At 27.3% G+C, this 21,676-nt stretch overlaps 1 protein-coding gene across 6 annotated transcripts in view; it reads left to right on the plus strand.

The window, feature by feature from the left end:
* Positions 1-8,430: 8,430 nt before the first annotated feature.
* LOC123301833 (optomotor-blind protein-like) overlaps positions 8,431-21,676 on the plus strand; it is a 136,541-nt gene continuing 123,295 nt past the window's right edge. For all 6 annotated transcript variants that reach the window (XM_044884745.1, XM_044884747.1, XM_044884748.1 and 3 more), the window contains exon 1: positions 8,431-9,330. In XM_044884745.1, the coding sequence (XP_044740680.1) occupies positions 8,720-9,330 (611 nt within the window). In that variant the 5' untranslated portion in view covers positions 8,431-8,719. The remainder of the gene's footprint in view (positions 9,331-21,676) is intronic.

A 21,676-nucleotide genomic window follows, 5' to 3' on the forward strand; every position in this document is an offset into this window, starting at 1 on the left:
GTCTCCGTTACATACTAACATACGTATGAAGCTAATGAAAGAGTGTTCAAAAGGGTGACTATAGGAAAGTTTTAAAGAGGGCGGGAGATTTCGTTATGGCGACCCTCTTGGTGCCAAGACCTATCTTCGTCTAAAATGAAACAATCAAAGTATTTATCACTCATATCAAAATTAAAAATTGCGTATTTTAACCCTTACTCTTTGTCGCGTCTGATGTGAAGTATTCATTCATACTGTCCCATACGATCGCCAATGGATGGCTTTGTAAATTGCTTTAAACTTGTTCGTTTTAAAAAGTTAAATTGCTTCAAAATATCGATATCGTCACATTATTCTAGAAAAAGCAGCCAAGATAAGAGATTAATAAGAAAATATCGAAATTCCTCTTTGAATTTTGGTTTCGATCAATAATATTACATATAAAAAGATATCGAAGTCGAAAAGAGAGTTAATTTCATGTAGAGTAAGTCCTTATACGCCGTGCAGGCCATGATTACAATTCAGCAGACCCGGCTGGCTCTTGGGGTAGAATAATATACTCAACCTATTGCATCTGTGTAAATGTATTTAATAGATAAATATAACACAACTGTTCTAGCGCTAGAAACTTGAATAACAAATAAAATTAAAACGTATCAAAAAAAAAATCCTAAAGTAAATACCTTTTATGTCGGCAAAAGTAAGTATAATTTACTCATAATAACATTTTAAATAAAAAATACTTTTTAAAGGACAAGCTTTTATTTTAACTCAATAATAGAAAATAATTTTTTCTATGAGTCACTCATATATGACTATTTTTAAAAGGTGGAGGCGCTCAATTCAGATTTGGAGGGAGACTCGAAGTGCCTCAAGCTTTTACAAATACTTTGAATGCGTGACAAAATGTTTTACTTAAATTTTTTATTTAAAACTAATAAAGATATCCATATCAAATTTGGTGGAGGCGATGGGAAAATGACGTCATCCTATTGTCATTTGAGTTACATATGTTGTCCATATTCTTCTCAACAAAACCTTTCATTTGATACCTAGATCATGGGAGTGTATAACAAATACCTAGCCCACCATCTTGTCAACCAAATTAAACGTGTATGCAAAATTTCTTATTTGATTGAGTATGACTAGTCTTAAATAGTTTTCTGGTAGAGAACTTTGGAAGAGGTTTGCACTTTTACAACTTTTAAGTTTGTTTTCTCGACAAAACATGAATTCCGGTTTTTTTTTCACTGTCGGATGGATCTTAAAAGTCATTTATTCCATCAGAATTGTGGATCACAGGACGCTTGAAACATATTGCTATGCCTAGCAAAACATACCATATTGGTGATGATACATACTTTGTTTCATCATGTTTTTCGCAGATTTTCGGTATTATCTCTAAAGAAAGCGAATGTTTTTGTAGTTAACGAATTAAAAAAATTATTGGCAATAAAAACCTCCGGAATTTTAATATTGTTTCCTCTAGGCATAGTAAACGAAAATCTCATCGAAAGTAAAAGAATCACCTACAGTGGCGAATTAGCCACGAAGCAAGAGTAGCAAAAGCTACATGGAACTTGCATTTGGGACTAAAATTAATTAAAAGTAGATAAAAGAAAATTTGAAATTGAAAATTCAAATTTACAGGAGGTTTTACGAGGACTAGAAATAGCTAGGACTAAAAAGTCCTCCTCTGCTTAAATGAAGCTTCACAACAGTTGTAAATGCGGCGCTTAACATTTTTTTCTGCTTATTTCTGCTCCCCAACTATTTTAAAAAGCTGAATACATCTCCTTCACGTTATAATTCTCCACGCACTAACCTAAACTCATCAAAACTATTACATGTATTAATTTTTATATTCATGGCGAAAATCGAACCATCCACTTAAGGTAGAAGTACTACGTACACAATTATTTGCGGCTTAATCAATTGAGCCACTAAGGTTGGCTCAACATAATGTTATCATAATAATTTGATGGACTTATCAAGTTGTAAAGAAAAATTCGCATAAAATTGGAGTTTTTATAAAACCAATTAAAATCATTTAAAAAAAAATCCTGTAGGATAAGAATACTAAAAACCCATTATCTTAAATTCAAAGAAAAATTAGCAACATAAACATAAAAATCTGTCAATCTGAAAACATAAATTTTAATGATTATCTCGAAAATTAAACCGATAATTCAATGAGAAAAACTGTAATTATATAAATTGTCATATAACAATAAAATTTTCTCCCTGATAAAAGATTATTTAACTTTTTAAAGATGACACATATCTTAACCCACAAAACACAAACACTTGGAGAACGAGAGAGGGGTAGGTTTCAAGATGAAATCGCGTCATATCATCGGAATATAAATATACAAATACATAGATAGATATATTCTATAGTGTAAAAAGATTTTTTTTGGGGGTTATTTGAAGTGCGCATTGTCGGTACGAATAACACACACATTTAAGGGATGTTGTATAGGTGCCTACATGGAGGACCTCTATGGTCCATTATAACAACAGTGCTTTCGTGTACCGTTACCAGCGGCGGCGTTATAACAATCGTATACAATTCTCATTAGGGGGTAAAAAAATAATTTTTCCTAACATTTTTTTTTTTCGAGTAAATGTTTTTGACATTGATCAATTTCGAATCAATTTTTTCCCTATTTTGTTTTTTTTTCCTACCATTCCCATGTTAATGAAACGACAATTATAAGTGAATATTTTATATATACGGTGTGATTTATGTATGGTTGATAAAAAGTGGATTTTCATCAGGTTTTCTTTTGTATCGTGTTTCGTTTCGAAATCAAACATCGAATACAGGGTCTTTCACATTAGGTGTTATGTATTTCTTATGTTGATTGTACGAAAAATTTTCTCATATGAAATTTAATTCTAAACTAGATATTTCTAACTGAGAGAATACGAATTTTTTAAGACCACACAAATTTCGAAAGCGTTAAAATCTTTCATAAGTTTTTATTGTTTTTAGACCGGCCCAGTGGTCGTGTGAATTAAATCGTCCTTAAAACGTTCGGCTACTTGCTGGGAATTAATGAAGCGGTAAAATTGATCACAATGTCGTCGTTTGGATAAGAACGAAGTAATCGATTCCACCCACAGCATGAAAATTTAGATGTATATTGAATGTAGTTTAAAATAAAATAAGTAAAGATTAAAATATAATGATGTGGGTGGTCTCTGTTACAGATATCTAAAAAACGGAGGTTAAACTCCATTATTATTATTAATATACAAAAAATAAAAATTTAAGTATAAAAAGCAAACATAAAACAAGATTTAATTGATGACTAAATAAGAGCTCCCTCGGATTTAAAATAGTTTACGCTTTTATTTGCGAGCACAAACTGAGAGTCCCTATATGGATTTCGTAAATAATTTGTAGATTCTCTGATTAATATTGTAGTTAAAATCGAAATATTTGTCAAAAGCAAAATTATAGATAATAAATTTTACTACAATTTATCTTCTAACAAATTTTTTGGTCTAAGTTTCAAATTATTACATATTTATGATCAATGTTCTAAGATACAAAGTTTTTGATCAAAAAGTTTATATTGCAGAACATTGAAAGCCAATCTTTGCAGGTAAATATGAAACTTGGAGAAAAATTGTAAGAATATAAATTGTAGTAAAATTTATTACCTCTTACTTCCCTTATTATAAAAATTTCAATTTGAAGAATATTAATCGATAAATTCCCCCAAATTCAGGATTAGGTTTTGTACTTATGTACCTACCTATATAAAATTCCCGCTTCTTCCACCATTTTTTGTATTAATTCTTCAAATATGGAGAATATAAAAAATGGTGGAAGAGTCGGGAATAACAGTGATTGTTTAATAAAAAGTTTCTTACCAAATCTTTTTGAGGGAGCAATATTTTAACAAAAATTATTTTTTAATTTTGTATATTCAATAATACATTTATCGAAAACCAGCCTTAATTGGATTTAAAATTTTTACTTTTTACAGTTAATTTACTGTAAAAGCTAGCTTTAATATATAAAAAAAAAACCGTGGCGCAGAAGTTGCGTTAGCTAAGCGAATTGCCTCAGAGATTGAAAAAATGGCACACTTTTCTTAAAATCATTGCATTTTTATTTATTTAAGAATATTTATAACGAGAACTAAAGGCTTAGTCAAAAATTTACAATAATACTTTTTTGCTTAAAACTGATCAAAAAATACAAAAATATTTTTTATTTACAAAAATTCAAAATTTTGTACATTTCCTTCGGAAATTCGCTAAAACTGAATACCCCCGTCTGTTTTAATAATAGTAATAATAATAGTAAACGAAAAAAATTTGCACAAATAATATTTTCTACGATTAAAAATTCATAACGCACTAGCCTAAACACTCTGTATCGATATCGGTAATTCTTTTTAAACGTTATTTATCTAAAGCTAAATAATTTAAGTTAATTTATTATGGTATTTTGATTTTTCAATTATTTTTCTTATATCTTTGTACATATATGTCGAAAATAATTCGTAGGCGGTTTAATTGTTTTGGTGAATTTATTTTTTTTTCTTCGTTTTTAGAAAGTTTAATTTAATCTTGTATTTATTTATTTTTTTGAAATAAAAAAAATAAAATTTAATTTGGAATAATTGTATAATTGGTTTTGATTAATTTAATTTGAATAATAAATAATATAGTCCGCCCTCATATTTAATAATTAATTAATTTTTTGATTCGCATATCCGGCTTATTTTTTTATTATTATTGTATATTAAGGAGTTTCTGGTTATTTTTATTTAGAAAACAAAATTTTATTAGTTTAAAAATAAATTTTCAAATCCCAGAATCGTATTGGTAATTTTTAAAATACTTTAAAAATATGTAAAAGTTTTAGAGAAATTTCAACGTCCACTTTAAAACCGATTTTGGAACCAAAGTAATCGAATCGAAACGTTTCCGATGTACCGTGAATTAGTCAAATTGAAAGGTTCATGATAATTTAAAATTATAGAAAATAAAATTTATTCCAATTTATCATCTTAGTCTTTTCCTTAGCTTCATGTTCTGGAAAATAAAAATTTCAAGGAGAATTAATTTGAATTTATTTTATTTTTTACAATTTTCGCTATTTCAAATTCGGAATATTCGGAAGTAGAAATTACAAAAAAATAATTTTTTCATGATTTCCATAGGATTTTATTTTTGCAAGAATTTTAGAAAAGCAAAATTTTATGAACTTTTTTTTTTCAAGAAATATTTCAGAAAAACAAAAAATTAAAAGATATTGTATTTAGCTTGAGTCTCCTTAATGTAGCTAATACTTCAGAAAAAAAATTAAATAAAACAGATTTAATATTACTTAACATACTTTAATTATTATAAATAATATGATTTAAAAAACATATGTTTTACATTTTAATAATTACATAGAATTAATTTTTATTTGAAATTTTAATTTCAATCAAAAAAATGGAGAAAAAAATTTTATATCTACATTATTATTTCAACTGTTCAATTAACTAACTCTTTACGCTGTCTAAAATAATTATATTTTTGTTTTAATCATTAAATTAAGTAGTAATATTAAGTTAATTAAATTTTATTAAATATTTTTTATATCAAAAAAAATTAAAAAATTAAAATTAAAAATGGAATGACCCCCCGCATATTTTTTAATAATTTTTGGGTTAGTGGATTTAAAATTGTAGGCTATTAAAATTTGAAAAAAAAAATATTAAGTCAATTTTTATTAAATTTTACCATATTTGAAAAAATTATTTTTGTATAGATATTAAATAAAAAATAAGTATAGTACCGTAAATGCTTCATTATTTTTTCGCAAGCAAATGCCAAGAATTTTCATTTAGAATTCTAGCGCAATTTAGATAATTATTTTAACCAGTTTTGTTTTTCCAAAAATGTATGATCCGGATATTTTAAAATAATTTTATGAATTATCGGCTACAAATTTATGAACTTTAAATTTTGCAGAAAATAATCTTAGGTGCTTAAAAAATATGACCAACTTTGTTTGTGTACCTAGATATATGTAATTTTGTTGAAAATATGGCAATATAATAAAGCGAATTATAGACAACGAGTGTCCCAATTCTAAGTACCTATTGTATTATCTCTGGATAAAGTTCTAAGCAGAAATATTCTTTACAATTTTTAGGATATGATGTATAACTACCAAAATAATGCTTCATCAATTATTGTTTCTCATTTTGAGAATTTTTCGACCAATATTAGTCAAATTGAAATTCTTATGAGAAGCAAAATTAAAAAAAAATTAAATTAACAATAATTTATCTCTTTTTCTCTACAAATTGATTATTAATTTATAGAGCGAGCGATATAGCTAGATACCTAGATAAAATACAAAATTCCATTCAAAATAAATTTTAGAATAAATTCCTATAACTTTACTAAAAAAAAATTTCAATTTTTCTAATAATATTTGAGAAAAGAGACACTCTGTATTAATAAATTTTGAAAAACTGCTTAAGACTTTCAAAAAAAAAAAAAAAAATTAAAAATAAATCGAAAAAAAATTTACTTTTGAGTAATAGTTTTCCTAGAAATATCTCATTGAGGTGTCTCACCTTGTAAGAAGAACAGCCTACATATTTTAACTAGATTTGCCACTTTAATTTTTCCTCATGAAATTTACAAAAATATCATTATTTAAAATTTAGTGTAAACAAATTCCAAAAAAAATAAATTTTCGAAAAAAATCCAAAAACTAACTACAATTTTTATCCACAAAAAAAAATTTTTTAATTTTGATATTTCCTCTAAACAGATTAACAAAAAAAAAAATTGCTCTTAATTTAAAGAAAAATCACTTTCGATTTCAATTTTTCATCAAAACGAGTGTGTAATTAATTAACATCCAAATTATACAAATTTTTTTTTCAATTTTCAAGAAACTGTCTTATCTCAAAATTCAATCATTTAGAAAAATAAAATTAAATAGCCATTAAAAAACAATTAATATTTTTTTTCCAAAAAAAAAACCGTTTAATAGATTTTTTTTCGATAATAAATAAAAAAAATAATTATGCAAATTTTGTTTTTATTAAAATACAAAATGAGTAAATAATGATTTTACGCTATAATTACCCACACTTTTAATCTTCCCGTGCGTGACAGAAAAAAAAATTTCAAAATAGCGTGAAAAAATTATTATTTCGAAATTTTCGAACTACTGTGTAAACGAACTAAATCACTTACGTCACACTTGAAAAATAAAAATTGAAGACTTTAAAATAAAATACAATGTATTAAATTTAGTTTAAAAAATATTTATCTTGAATTTCAGCAAAAAAAAGAAAAAAAAAATTCGCGTAATTTAAATAAAATAAAAAAATAAAATAAAAATAAAAATAATAAACCAACAATTGAACAGAAAACAATTGTTTTTGTAGGTATATCGTGTAGGTTAGGTTCTACCGTGTTGCTAAAATGTAGATACCTTATACAATAAATAAGGTTTGAGATGGTGGGGGGTGTCGATATTATTATTATTATAATGTAAGTATTAAGTTTGAGGAATCAGGGTTGTGTCTGTAACGCCTCTATAAGGGGTTACCGTCAAGCTCCTGCCCACCTAAAGTGTTAAAAATAGTGGGGATACGAACGCCATATGATTGGTGTATTATAGATGTCGTCACAATTCCAACCAATAGCAACTAGGCGTCATCATTAACACCCGGGCTTGTAAGGTTTAGCAGCTGCCCCTGTCCATAGTCTTTGTACGTATTCCTTACAGGCCAGAGGTGTCGATCGCAACACCCTTTCAATCTGTGCCCTTTAACACCAACACAGAAACCTCGAGAAAACTTATCGTTACGCTGTTCGTTTATTCAACCATTATCGAATAATCGAGTGAAACGTATTGATATCGGTGCGCATTTATTAATTTATTTTTCACGAACATACCTAATAATAAATTTTCATCAGGAAAATGTGATACAAAAATTAGTGGAAAATTGTTCTTCACCGGTTTAACAACAATGAAGTGTTAGTGAAAAAAATTACAGAAATAATTTTGTGCTATGGAAAATTGTGTTTTTAATAAAAATGTTGGACAAAATATTTATGAAAAATATTGTTTAGTGATGAGAAAATTCCGTGTAGATGAAGAAAATGAATAAAAGACGTTTTAAAACAAATGAAAACATCGAAATTCGGTTGTTATTACGTATTTTGCAAGAAAATTGAACAAATAAAAAAATTGAAGAAGGAAATTTTTTGAAACAAAAATTTTTATTTTATTTTTATTTTTTCGAATAATAAAAGGAAAACTTTTAACAACAATATACAAGCGACGGAAAATCATTAGTGGGAAAAACTGGTCGAATTTATTTCTGTGCAATATTTATTAAACAAACAGACGTGAAAATTTCGGTTTTATTTTTGTGAGATTTTGTGCTAAACTGTGTTTTATTTTTTTTTTGTTAAAAATTGTGCAATAATTTTTCATGACCTTTCAAATTAGTTCAGTGTTCAATTTTGTGGTGTTATGATAATTTTCTTTCCGTCGGCGAAGAAAATGACTAATTGTTAAAAAAAAAAAATAAACAGAAAAATATTTAAGTTCGCAGTAAGTTTTACCGAAGTAAAATTTTTTCTAAGAATCTTTCTTTGCACTTAAGCAGCACGTGAGCAGCAAACGCAAACGAATCTATATTTTTAGCTATTAAAATATAGATTCAAACGCTGCCTAAAAAATCAAATACCGATGAGGTACGATCAAAGTGAGACCGCTCTTTCTAGTAATTTAGTGGACACGGTGCCGCTTTTAAAACAACCGTTGTTGGAAAATAACAATACACCGAATTTACCGCCACCGAATATTGTGAGCTCGGCAACGCCGAATATGGCATATCATCCATTTTTACAATTACCAAGACCAACAGATTTTAGTGTGTCCAGTTTATTAACAGCGGCAACAAATAATAATAATTCACCGGGTAGTGCCGGTAGTGTAAATTCCACAACGGGTACACCAACAACGAACGCGGGTGGCGGACACTTTTTCCCAGCGGCAGCGTTAGCAGCATTTGGTGCACAAGGTCCACATTTATATCCGGGCATGATACCAAAATTACCGCATGTACCACATGCCCATCATGCGCTAAATGCTCATCCGTATACAACCGCTGAAGACGTTGTGCTAGCGGCTGCCGTCGCCGCACATAATCATCATCCGGCAATGGTGCGACCGCTACGTGCGATACAACCAGAAGACGATGGTGTTGTGGACGATCCTAAAGTGACACTAGAAGGCAAAGATTTATGGGAGAAATTTCATAAACTAGGAACAGAAATGGTTATTACGAAAAGTGGACGGTATGTACACACAAAAAATCTTACTAAATTATTAAACTAAGCTAAATTTCTGGAGTTTAAAACGTACTCCAAAGAAAGAAACGTCAAAAAAAAAAATGTCATTGACAGCTCTTCGATTTGAAGAAATAATTTTTGATTTGTGTTAAAGAAATAACTCAGGCCATAAATTTGCATAAAACACTCACAAAGATCTCGAATATTTTTAAGTTTAGACAATTTTAGAATTTTTAAAGTTTCTCTTTATTTAAGTAAAATGAACTTAATAAATTATTGACGTCTTACGAGAGGTCAAAATTTATGTTCGTATTCAATGAAAAATTTGTTCATAATTATTTTATTCAAAAAAATATCAAAAAAATTCATCTTTTACTTACACGAACTCTTAGATTTACTTCCAAGTTAGCTAGCGACGGGAACTTTGTTTAACAATTCAAGTTATACAGTGATATAAAAATACAAAAGCTAATCCCAAAAAATATTTGTGGGAAAAATTTATCAAAATTGTTTGAGTTAATGTCCAAAGTTAAGTCTATCGATTAGAATTTATCATGAATTTTTACATATAGAAAGATTTATAGACGTTTATTTGAAGAGCCCAACGTCTCCAAGTTAGTGGATAATTTTTTTGTACAGAAATTTTTAAGACAAAAATATTTATGACTCTAGACAACTAGAATTGGGAAAATATCCGAATTTAAGGTTTTTCTGAATCTCAAATAGTTACAAAATTGGGAAATAATGAGTTCACCACGAAAATTTATCTATTGTTTTTCGTTTGGAATTGAAGTGGCAATATTCTATGTACAAAATTTTTCCGATTAGAATGAATTATAAAATAAATAAAAAAAACAATTTTTTGTAGCTTTTTCAATAGAACAAATATTCCTAGTATAACTTTTCGAACAAGTCATAATTTCCATGGGGGTTAAGTTCAAAATTACATCGAAAAAAAGAATTTTTTGCCTCAAGAAATTTTTTTGAAGACAAATTTTGTTTTGGCCTCATGTAAACTTTTTCAAATATCATTCTTCAGAAAATAATTTTACTTTTTAAAGTAACATAAGGTTCATTAAACGATTTTAATCCATAAAAAAGGCTGATAAATTAAGAATAATTTTACAAAAAATAAACGACTTTCAACTACCTTAAAAACATTTTTTTTAGAAAGAAAATTAATCGTTTTAAAAAAAAATATTTTACCAAGCTCATTAAATTGCCATTACTGATGAGAAAGTTTTTTAGTTAAAAATAAATAAATAAAAATTACGAGTAAAAACAAATACCCTAAATTAATACGTTTTATATAATAATTTAACGGTTAATTTATTTGGTAACAAATTGAAATAAATAGCTGTTCAGTCAGTGCTTCAGTGCTTCAACCATATTTACTACCCACTAATGACTTTTTCAACTCGACTCTCAAAAACATTTATTTATACCTATATGTTATATGTATTTGAAATTGGAATGTCATTATTATTTAGGCTTGTTTTTGGTATCAAACATTTATTGGTTACAAATGATTGTATACCACAGAAAATATATGTATAGGGTGACCTAACAAGAACGGCAGTTTTGCTATCAAATCTAAGAAAGATTTAATTTCGTTAAAATTTGTTAAAATATCTGACGGTTCAACTTAGCAGAGGCTAAATTACTTAATAGGCAAAATCGAAGTGTTACAAGGAGGGTTAATTTATTCATCGAATTTTATAGAAAAGAAATTTTACTAAAATTTATCTTCTGATCATTTTTTCCGTTAAGTTTAATAATTGCCATTATAGTAAAGATAGAATTACATAAAAATTGCTTAAAAGATCTAACGATTCAACTTCGTGGTGGGCAAAATAGTTAATAAGCAAAATCGAAGCGTTAAAAAAGAGTTAATTTTATTATTTTTATAAATAAAAAATTCTATAGAAAATAAATTTTACTACAATTTATCTCCTGGCTATTTTTTTCGTTGAGTTAAATAATTTCAGACATATTTAATGTTCTAAAAACAGAATTTGAAATTTATTAATTATAAATTCGAAAATGTTCCAGGAAATTTAAATTTATCTAACAGTTTATCCCACGAAAACTATTTCAATAGATTAAATATTAATAATTTTAGTGTTTTACTTCATAAGTAACAATAATTAGTACTAAAAAATGTAGCCTAATTAGTAAATGTTGCTGAATCCGAAAAAGAAAATATGTTAACTTTTGCTTGCAAACGTTCTAAGTTGGCTTAGAATTGCCTCAAACCTAATTAATTTGTTCAAATAACAATTTCTGGGTTGAATTTTAAATATAAATTCGATATTCTTGTTGGGCCACCCTTTACATTAATTACACCTAAAAGTTTATTTTGTTTTAATATTCTCGAAAAAAATTTTATAATGGGAAAGTATTATAAAAAAGGAGGAGCAGGAGGCGTGGAATTATGGGTAATAGTTAAATAGTAATTGAGTAATTTAAAACAAAATAAGATATTTAGAAATAGGTATCAATGTCAATCGATAGTAATACGTCAAATTTAGAAAACCAAAATAATTTGGTGGAAGCGTTGAGAAATTTAACTTTCTTACGAATATATTCATTATTACTACCTTTTCTTATAAAAATCCCTACACTATCCGGATAATAAACTAATAAAGAAGCTTAACGGCTGAACAGATTCGAACACAACTTAGAAATCTACATTCCACCGACGAACGAACGTATGGATCATCGTCAAGGGATTAAAATTTGAACAAATATTTTCATTCCTGGAAATTTTGAAAATAAAGGATAATTAATAATATATGTAGTCATTAAAGATTAAAAACTTCTGGAAAAAACACGAAGATATTGTTAAAATCACGTCTGCCCATTTTTGAAACGCAAAAAAATATATAAATAATTATGCAACAAAAATTTTGAATAAATAATATCAATTTTTTCAGAGAAATCGATTCAGAAGGAAACCTGTGTGACAGAAACGTACTTAAATATTTTTTTAAAAATTTAGAAAATAAAATAAAAAAGATTTGCCTGAAGAAAAGAGTGGAATATGTTTCAAGCTCTATTGTATAAGAAATTGCTACCATAATATCTTTTTTATTCCAATTTCTTAATATTTTTATTCATTTAATAATTAACATTAGATTTAATAATATATAATTTTTATATAAAAATCAAAAAGTTAAAGTCCTTCAAAAAAAATTGAATATTGTCATTCGATTTTATTAACAATAATTACAGGTTTCATGACAAAAATTAAACATTAAAATATCAAAAACCGAAAAAAAAAAGTAATTATTAGACCACCTAGGATTAATAAATCTTGAATTTAAAACATATACAAATTTTATTTTTATGACTTAGTCCACTTTTTTTTTAAAGTGTTAAAAAATCAACAAAATTAAGGAAAAATTCCAAATAAAATCTCATAAATTAATTTATCTAAAGTCGACTGACTACCTGTGTTTTAAACTAATTGATTAGTTTTGCTAAAAATTTTGTATTTTTAAAGAATTAAAAATTTATTTTTTACTTAAGTCACATTAAATATAAATATGTTGTTTCTAAGCTAAGTAGTTATTGGAGCCAAGCTATGATCGTTAAAGTAAACATTATTGTCACGTAATGTTTTTTTTTTGAAGAAGATGAAACAAAAAAAAAAAAAGATTTTTTACTAAAGACAATAAGAAGGCTTTTTCGTTAAGTTGTATGTACTTTTTAATAGTCGGGTTCGTAAAAGTTAAGTACATTAAAATTTAAAATTATTACTTATTACTTATTATATTGCACTAATGATTTATTTTATTTACATTTTGAAATAAACCAAGAGCCAGGATTTAAAAAGTCTTGGTATCTAAATAATTTTCAAAATTTCGAATATTGAAAATTTTGTTTAATTATTTATCTTTCGACATTTTGAAAACCAAAGCAGATATCAAAAAATTGTTTTCTTATTTTTCGTCTACATTCATTAAGTTATAACAAAATTCATCATCAAAGTTGAAAATAAGGTACAAATAATTTCCACCCAAAATTTAAAATTGCCTTAGTGCTCGTACGACCTTAAGGTTGATCGGATAGTGCAAATGCCACTTCAATTTTACAGTATATACAAAAATTTTTTTTAACCAGGAAGTTTTATATAATTTAGAATTTTTTTATTTTCTTTTATATCGAAGATGGAGAAAAATTCACGAAAATAAATAATTAAATACATTAAAACCGTTTTTCAAAAAAATCTTTATACGAGTTAGCAGCTTATTCGGTTTTAGTCTTAATTTGGGCCAATTTTTTAACGAATCGCCTTTGTTTCACCAAATTCTATCAATGGAGGCTTCTTGGAAATTATATGAATGCCACATGCTCTTAACATGATAGCCAGTTCTTAATTTAAGAAAATATTTACTGAATGAAACACTGAAAAAAGTAATTGTTGCAAAATGTTCTTAGCACGATAGAACGAGTGCACTTGCTATACTTTAATTTTTCAGCAATCAAATAATTACTTACCTATTTTCTTGAATTAAATATTGTGATCGTTGTCTCAAGAAAATTTTTTACTTTTATAAGAACATCTTTAAGTTATAAGAACATCATCAATAGCCAAGTAAACGCTATAAAACGTAAAATAACGTGAGTAATTAATTATATTTTGAAAATATAAGTTTCTTGAATTCTTTTCTAAAAAAAGAAGTTCAGCTTCGGTTAAACTTCAGTTGGTTTGGCTCTTGGTTTAAAAAATTTGTAAAATAAAAAAACTATTAAGAAATTTGTGCACTTTGCACTCTTTGTCAGGCGATAAATATAATTTTAATAATCACATTTTTGTAAGATTTATCTCGTTTTGAAGAATAACAATTTTTTTTAAACAGACTTCAAAGAAAACAGACGGGAAAATAGTACTTGTAAGGTTGTACAGTCAATAATGTATAGCCAAAATAATTAGGCAAATATTATTATTGCCCACTTACTGATCTAATATAGACTTCGTTATTTAACAGACTCGAATTTTATTGTGTAGTTTTTGTTAAATCTATATTTTTTAATAATTAAATAATTGAAAGCTCCAATGACAAGTTTTTGAATGAATTATTGTTGAAAAATATCATGAGATAGGTTAGTTAAGGTTATATTGGCTGTTCACGAAGGCCATACTTAGGCAATAGAGCCTATTGTGATACCATATATGTGTTTTACCAACTTTTCGCTGATAAATTCATTTATCAGCTCCTCAATTTCAGAGATTGAGTGACCTCTTTCGTGCCTACACCATGTACTACACCAGCCCATCTCAACAATTAATTAAGTTAATTTTGTTGCTACGGCGGAAATCGAACTCGCTACAGTAAGCATACCGTGGACGGAATTAGTTACGCCTTAACCAACTGAGCTAATAGGCAGGCGGCATCATAAGATAAATTTTAGGAAATTTTATTTTCTGAATCTTTGCTTACTATTAAACATTTCAATCTGATTAATACTTATCCAGAAATATTTCAAACCACAAATGCAGCCCTAAATCGACAATAGTCTCATTATGTACAAAACGAAAAAAAACTTTCTACTTAGAATTTTTTTCCTTGATTAAAAGCTTTCTTATTTTCCTGAAACCAATTTCACAAGACGAATATTTGGAAATCACTGATCAAATTGTTTTTTTGGAAATAAATATTAAAATGAAAACGGAGCGAATTGTATCTCTCTCATGTTTTTTTTTATAGCGCATATATAAAATTAAAAATGAATATTTCAAAAAGTGATTTATGAATCATCACAGTTTTATGAAGATGAAATGTTCGTCATTTTTATAGTATGGACCATTAAATTTGACATTAAGTAAGTCATAATTGTGACAAAATATTAAATATACTTTAAATTTATAAATTTTTTGGTACAATATTCATTTTTTAAGTGCGCTGTGTGGTCCTTACAAGATTTCATTAAACGGAGAATCAAAACCAATCGCGAATTTTAAATGTTCACCATAATAAATAACATTTTACGAAAACAACTAAATTTATATATTTAACGTCCAATGTCCCATATTCGATGTTTAAGAATATTTCAAAAAGCGAAATGTATAATAATTTCTCTTGAACCCATTATTTTAATTTAGTTAGAGTTGCACAGAAAAAAAAATGTCTTGAATCAATATTTACTTTAAATTAGAATTTGAGAAGAATTGAAAAATTTTCTTAGGTTTTTTTGTCATTTTAGTCTTTTTTTTATTTTTCCTTTATAGAAATTTAAGAAAATGTTGCACTAAATAAACCATGAGTGTTTATGAGTTTGACGAAATTACCATGGAAACAATATTAAGTTATTTCCAGAATGTTATTTGGAGTTCCTATTCTAAAACTTAGGTAAAACCGGCTAAAAAACCCAATTTTTTACGCCGGCTAAAAATAGAGCTTACTATTATTAAATTCCAATGTTTTCGAAATTTTGACTGTTTAAAACACAAAATAATTAATGCCTAAGTTCCCAATTTTGACCAATTTACGTCAAAACTAATATCCGTTATGTAATCCAAAAACATTATTTTCAACTCTTCCACTTTTGTTTTTCAATTCTGTCGAGAGAATTTTTTAACCTATCATAAAAAATATTCGGCAGGACAGTGTACATGCTTTGACCCTCGAAATCGCCAACTTTGCAGCCAATTTTTTCGCAATCTAACCGACCAAAAATTCTGCTAGTTCTCACAGCTAACTAACATTATTCTGAGATTATTCTGAAAAATATGGGACAAATCTGTCGACAAGTGCTATCATGCTGGAAATACCTTATGTGAATAAAAGATCGTCAGATATTTAGTCAAGAGAAATAAGCATACAGAAAGCTGCAGAAATAAATGTTTTCCACTTTCGCTTCGAATATACACAGGTGATTATCCGTTTTATTGAGTAAATATTTTTTTAAGTAATACGCTTAATTTCATTGTTGTGTAAACATATAACTTGTAAAGTTGCCTACAAGGCTGATCAGATATAACTAATCGCGCTAGATGAAGGGAAAACGAAGAGGTATAAATAATATCTATTCTAGAAAAGAAATGTACATATTTACACCTGACAACTGCATGGTCTAGTTAGCAAAACGCCAGTTCTCTAGATCTAAATTCTGCAGATTGGGCAGCAAATGCCTGCCAAGATCTTTATCGTTCCCAATATTCTAGTATTTATGTCAAAAAATCTTAATTTAAAATTAAATACCGATACAAATCTTATAGAGCTTCTATTCAAAAGCTCTATAATTATGTTTTCAACGGGTTTTGCGTTCTCGTAGAATAATAAATTTAAAATACGCGCCATTGAGTTTACAATAACGAGAGAATAATATAATATTGAAAGAGAAAAGGAGATAGCAAAACATCGACAACCACGTAATGGTATCATCTCATGTAATACATTTATATATTTCTAATTGGTATTTAAGTCGTCAGTACATGATTTACTAAAGCGCCAGTTGTGGTGTGTGTTATAGTTAACTTACAACTTAAACAAAGATGGCGACAATACAATTGAAATTCAATAAACAGAGACAATAAATACAATTTATCTGTTTTGGAAGAACGAAAACTTTTATTATATTGTGAGGCGAGCGAAGAACGACGAAGCGCTTCTTTAATTCATAAAAAGAAATAAAAAAATATGTATATTATATATGTAAATATAAGTATAGAAATTTGAAAAAGGTAGTGTATAACCATTCTCTATAGGCTCTTTCGATACATAACACAGACACACAGCCAGCCAGACAGACAGACACGCAGTTAATCATAGAGAAGATGCTTTATTATCTAAAAATGTTATCATTTGAATGTATCAATTTTGTTTAACATTCGTTACTAATATGTTCAGGACATTAAAAGAATGTTACCGACTTTATTTAAAAAAAAAAAAAAAACTTTTTATTTATCACAAATATAATTTTAAATAAAAATTAGAGAAGAGAATTTGGATGAAAAATATTATTCCTTTGATTAAGTTGTGTCTCTTTATTATTTATTTTCTTTACATCATATCATCCGTTGTTGCAGTTTTATATGTTTTAATCCGGCTTGAAGGACCAAAAATGTATAAAAGTATTAATTGAAAGGAAACATTTTTATAGTTGATTTTTCGCTGAATTTTCATGTAAAAAATAATTTAGTTCCCACGTTATAGATTAGGTTATATTGGCTGTCCACGAAGGACACTCTTAGGCTATAGAGCCCATTGTGATATATGTTAAAACCTTTTCCGCTGATAATTTCATTTATAAGCTACTGAATTATTTTCAGAGGCTGAGTACACCTCCTTCATGCATAAATTATGCACTACACCAGCCCATCACTACTATTAATAAAACTTATTTTTGTTGTGACGGAGGGAATCGAACTCGCTACCCTAACCATACCGCAAACGGAATTGGTTACCAACTGAGCTACTAAGGCTGACTTCCACGTTATAGAAATACACATGCTTTTATTGTATGATAAGGTTGAACATTTTGTATGTTTTAATCCGGCTTGAAGGACCAAAACTAAAAAATTTGTATACTTGATTTTTCGTTGAATTTTTCAATTTTCGAAAAAAAAAAATTTAGTTCCACCGTTTTAGAAATACACAACTTTTATATGACACATTTCTTCGAATAGTCGAAAGTGTTGAATCTAGTGTTATATGAAAAAGTTGAATATTTTATAATATTTTTAGAGTTTATATACAAAATTTTGTTGTTTTCTACACAACAACGAGGCAAATGGTTTTGTAGGATAAAAAAAAGCCCTCTTATGTGACGTCATATCACCAATACATATAATATACACATAAAGTAGTAGTTCTTCTCATATCCATACATAGAAGAACTTATATAGAATGCGCAAGAGAGCGGAAGTCCCTTACATACATTGAATGGGTATGTATATATATGTGTATATGTGTGTATGTACCCTCTTAAAGCCCTTTTATAAGAAGGGTAATTAGTTGGTACCTCTACCCTAACCTACCATGATGAACAAACTGTATATAAAAATATGATACGTGCGTACACTTATATTTAATATAAAATTTTCTAACTATTCTTCGATAAATAAAATACTGACGATGATAAAATTAATTTCGAAGAAAACTTGATTATAAAACTTTACGAGAACTTTTTTATCATCGTTGTAGCACTGACAATCTTCAAACGGTTGATCAAATAGCATATTTTCATTTTGTCTTTCCTAGACCAAATGATGGCTTTTCTTTTAGAATCAAAAATAGCTTTAATATAAATATATAATCAAAGGATTAATTGAGTTGTTCATTTTAAAGGTTCATTTTATCTGGAAACGGACCATTTTAAAAAAGAGTTTTCCTTCAAAATGAATATAAAACATTTTTTTTTTATAAGACAGAATTGTTTCGAACAAGAAAGACTTACTTGTGTAAGCAAATACAATTCAAAATATTATATAGATATGGTAAAAAAAACTTTTCACAACTTGCATCATGCACTTTCTAGATAGTCTACAAACAACTCTTTCGAGCCACGTTTTTCTTCATGTACAGAGAACTATATAGTTTGTATGCATTTGAGAAGGTTGTCAAGGCCGACCGTGTGTTATTAACTTAAATCTATCACTTTCGCAAACTAATTTGCAATAAAAGAAGTACTAGCAAGAGAATTTGTTGCTAACTTGTTGGCAAATATATATTTTCTTGGTTATTACTTATTTTGCTTATTTTCTTGAATTTAGTATTATAATCGTTGACTCAACAAATATTTATATGTTTCTCATCAATAGCCAAGTTAACGCGCACTTACTTCAATTCCGTATTGGCTTTTGTTGTGTATTTCATTACAAAAAATCGACGAAATATGTACTGAAATGTTGTGGAAAATGCTTCATATTGCCGTGGATCTCACTTTTCGCTTTATAGCATACAAATGACTGTACACAGCCAAACATGTTTTGGAATTTCGCCTCCCTCTTGATTTATTCGATTCGATTCATTCACAGTACTTCTCATTATGATTCCTTGCTAATATTTTACAAATAAAGAATTTTTTTTTCTTTTTCTTAAGGAGATATGCAAGGATTAAATAATACTATTTTTTGATTAATAAAGTTTCCAAAAATCACAAAAAATTCCAACGTCATCGGGGTTTTTATTATTATTTTATCGTTCGCAGTTGCCTGAAAAAATTATGAATCATATAGGTTATCCTTTTCAATTGGATAATTCTATATCAAAAAATCTAGAGAATGTGATAAAAAACTATCTAAAATATTAAGACAATCTTGTAGTTTATAATATTAATTATGAGTTCATCGAAGATCCATCATTTGATGAACAGAGACGACTATAGTTAGAGTATTGATGATTGAAGAGCGATATCTATATTATCTAATTTATAAGCAGCACTGGCACACAACAAATTACATATTTTTGTAGTTGCGATGTATTGTAAAGCTAAGCATAAAACATTATTTGACTACAAAGCATGTATTTGGTTTGTATGAATGTACAACAGTGTAATAAACCTTTTGTAAACTTTTTTACAATACTGTAGGGAAACAATCTTTAAACTTTACAGTATGTCCGTTGTACCTAGACAACTTTCTCATACAATATAATAGAATGTAAGCATGTACATATCTGATGATGTTGTTTGATGAAATTCATAAAACATCTAAAATATTCAACCACATAACTCTAATACCAACAAAATATTCAACAGAATGAAATTACCAAATCGTGTACAACATACACATTACTAACGACCTTATGTATGTATAGCTTCATACTATAACTATAGCTTCTATATAGCTTACTTACTATATGTTGTAAGCTTAGTAAGTCATTCATATTATTTTGCATAAAGAGGTAACTTCATTTTAGGTAGTAACTATATTAAAAACTGCATATGCATTTTATAATGTTATTGAAATATCTTTATGTATAAAATAACATTATTTTGTTCACTTTAATAGTTTATTTAACAAGAAAAAAACAAAAAAATCGTTTCAGTTTGCTTTAATCACCTATCCCAAATATTAGAAAGCATATGATTCAAATATTAAAATTAAGATAGAATGACCACCCGGTTCAAAAATGAATTTTATTAAGTTTAATTGTTAAAAATTTGGTCTTTCGAGTCGGATTTAAAATACAAACATACTATTATGGTAAATGTAAAATAAATTAATAATATACAACTGAAATAATTAAGACTCTTAAGCTGTTTGTTTCTCTACAGTATTGTAAAAAGTTTTGCACGGCACATACATATAAACCAAATACATGCTTTGTAGCCAAATAATGTGTTATTTATAGCTTTACAATACCACGCAACTACAAAAATATTTAATATATTGTGTGCAAATGCTGCTTATAAATTTGATAAATTATATATCGCTCTTCAATCATCAATACTCTAACTATAGTCGCCTCTGTTCATCAAATAACGGATCTTCGATGAACTCGTAATTTAATTAAAATTTTGTTTTTATACCATCGACAACCTTATATTTCAATGGTGTTATTATAAACTACAAGATTTTCCAAATATTTTAGATAGTTTTTATCACACTCTCTAGATTTCTTGATATAGAAATATCCAATTGAAAAGGATAACCTACATGATTCATCATTTTTTCAACCAACTTTTAACGATAAAATAATAATAAAAAGCTCGAAGACCTAGAAATATTTGTGATTTTTCTAAACTTTGTTAATCAAGTTTGGAAAAAAATAAGGGCATTAAATAAATTTTTTTTCTACACCTTTGCTAGTCATCGAAATTTAAATTTAACTTGTAGAATTCGTTAATTAATTCGTTCTTATTTGTTAATGGCTCGAAGGACCAAATGTTGTATGTTGTTAACTTCAATCACCATTTAATTATTCGAACCAAATTTGGAACTCTAAATATAAAAATGTTTTTATGAAAATGGAATACATTATTAATACACAATTAATCGGAAGAATCAAAACTCATGAATTAAATTCAAGTTGTTCTGCTTCATTATACAATATTAAAACAATGATCACTTAAAACTAGAAAAAAAAAAACACCGTACAAAAGTCCTGTTATAATTTGCCTTAATAAAAATTGAATTTAATTCAAAAAGTAAAATAATAATAACAAAAACAAACAACATAATGAATAAAAATCCATAAAGCATGATCAAAGCAACTTTTCCAATTTTAAAAATCATCGATCGATTCGATTCTCAATTAAAATATTAAAAATGGTAATTAAAATTATAAACGTGATTTTTAAACCAGTTACTTTGTCACTTGCTATAAACAGCTTGGAGTATAATAAGTATACAGAAATTGAATAAATTATGGTAACAGAACGCATAACATGTGATACTCTT

Source organism: Chrysoperla carnea, chromosome 5, assembly GCF_905475395.1.
Source record: "Chrysoperla carnea chromosome 5, inChrCarn1.1, whole genome shotgun sequence".
NCBI lineage: Eukaryota > Metazoa > Arthropoda > Insecta > Neuroptera > Chrysopidae > Chrysoperla > Chrysoperla carnea.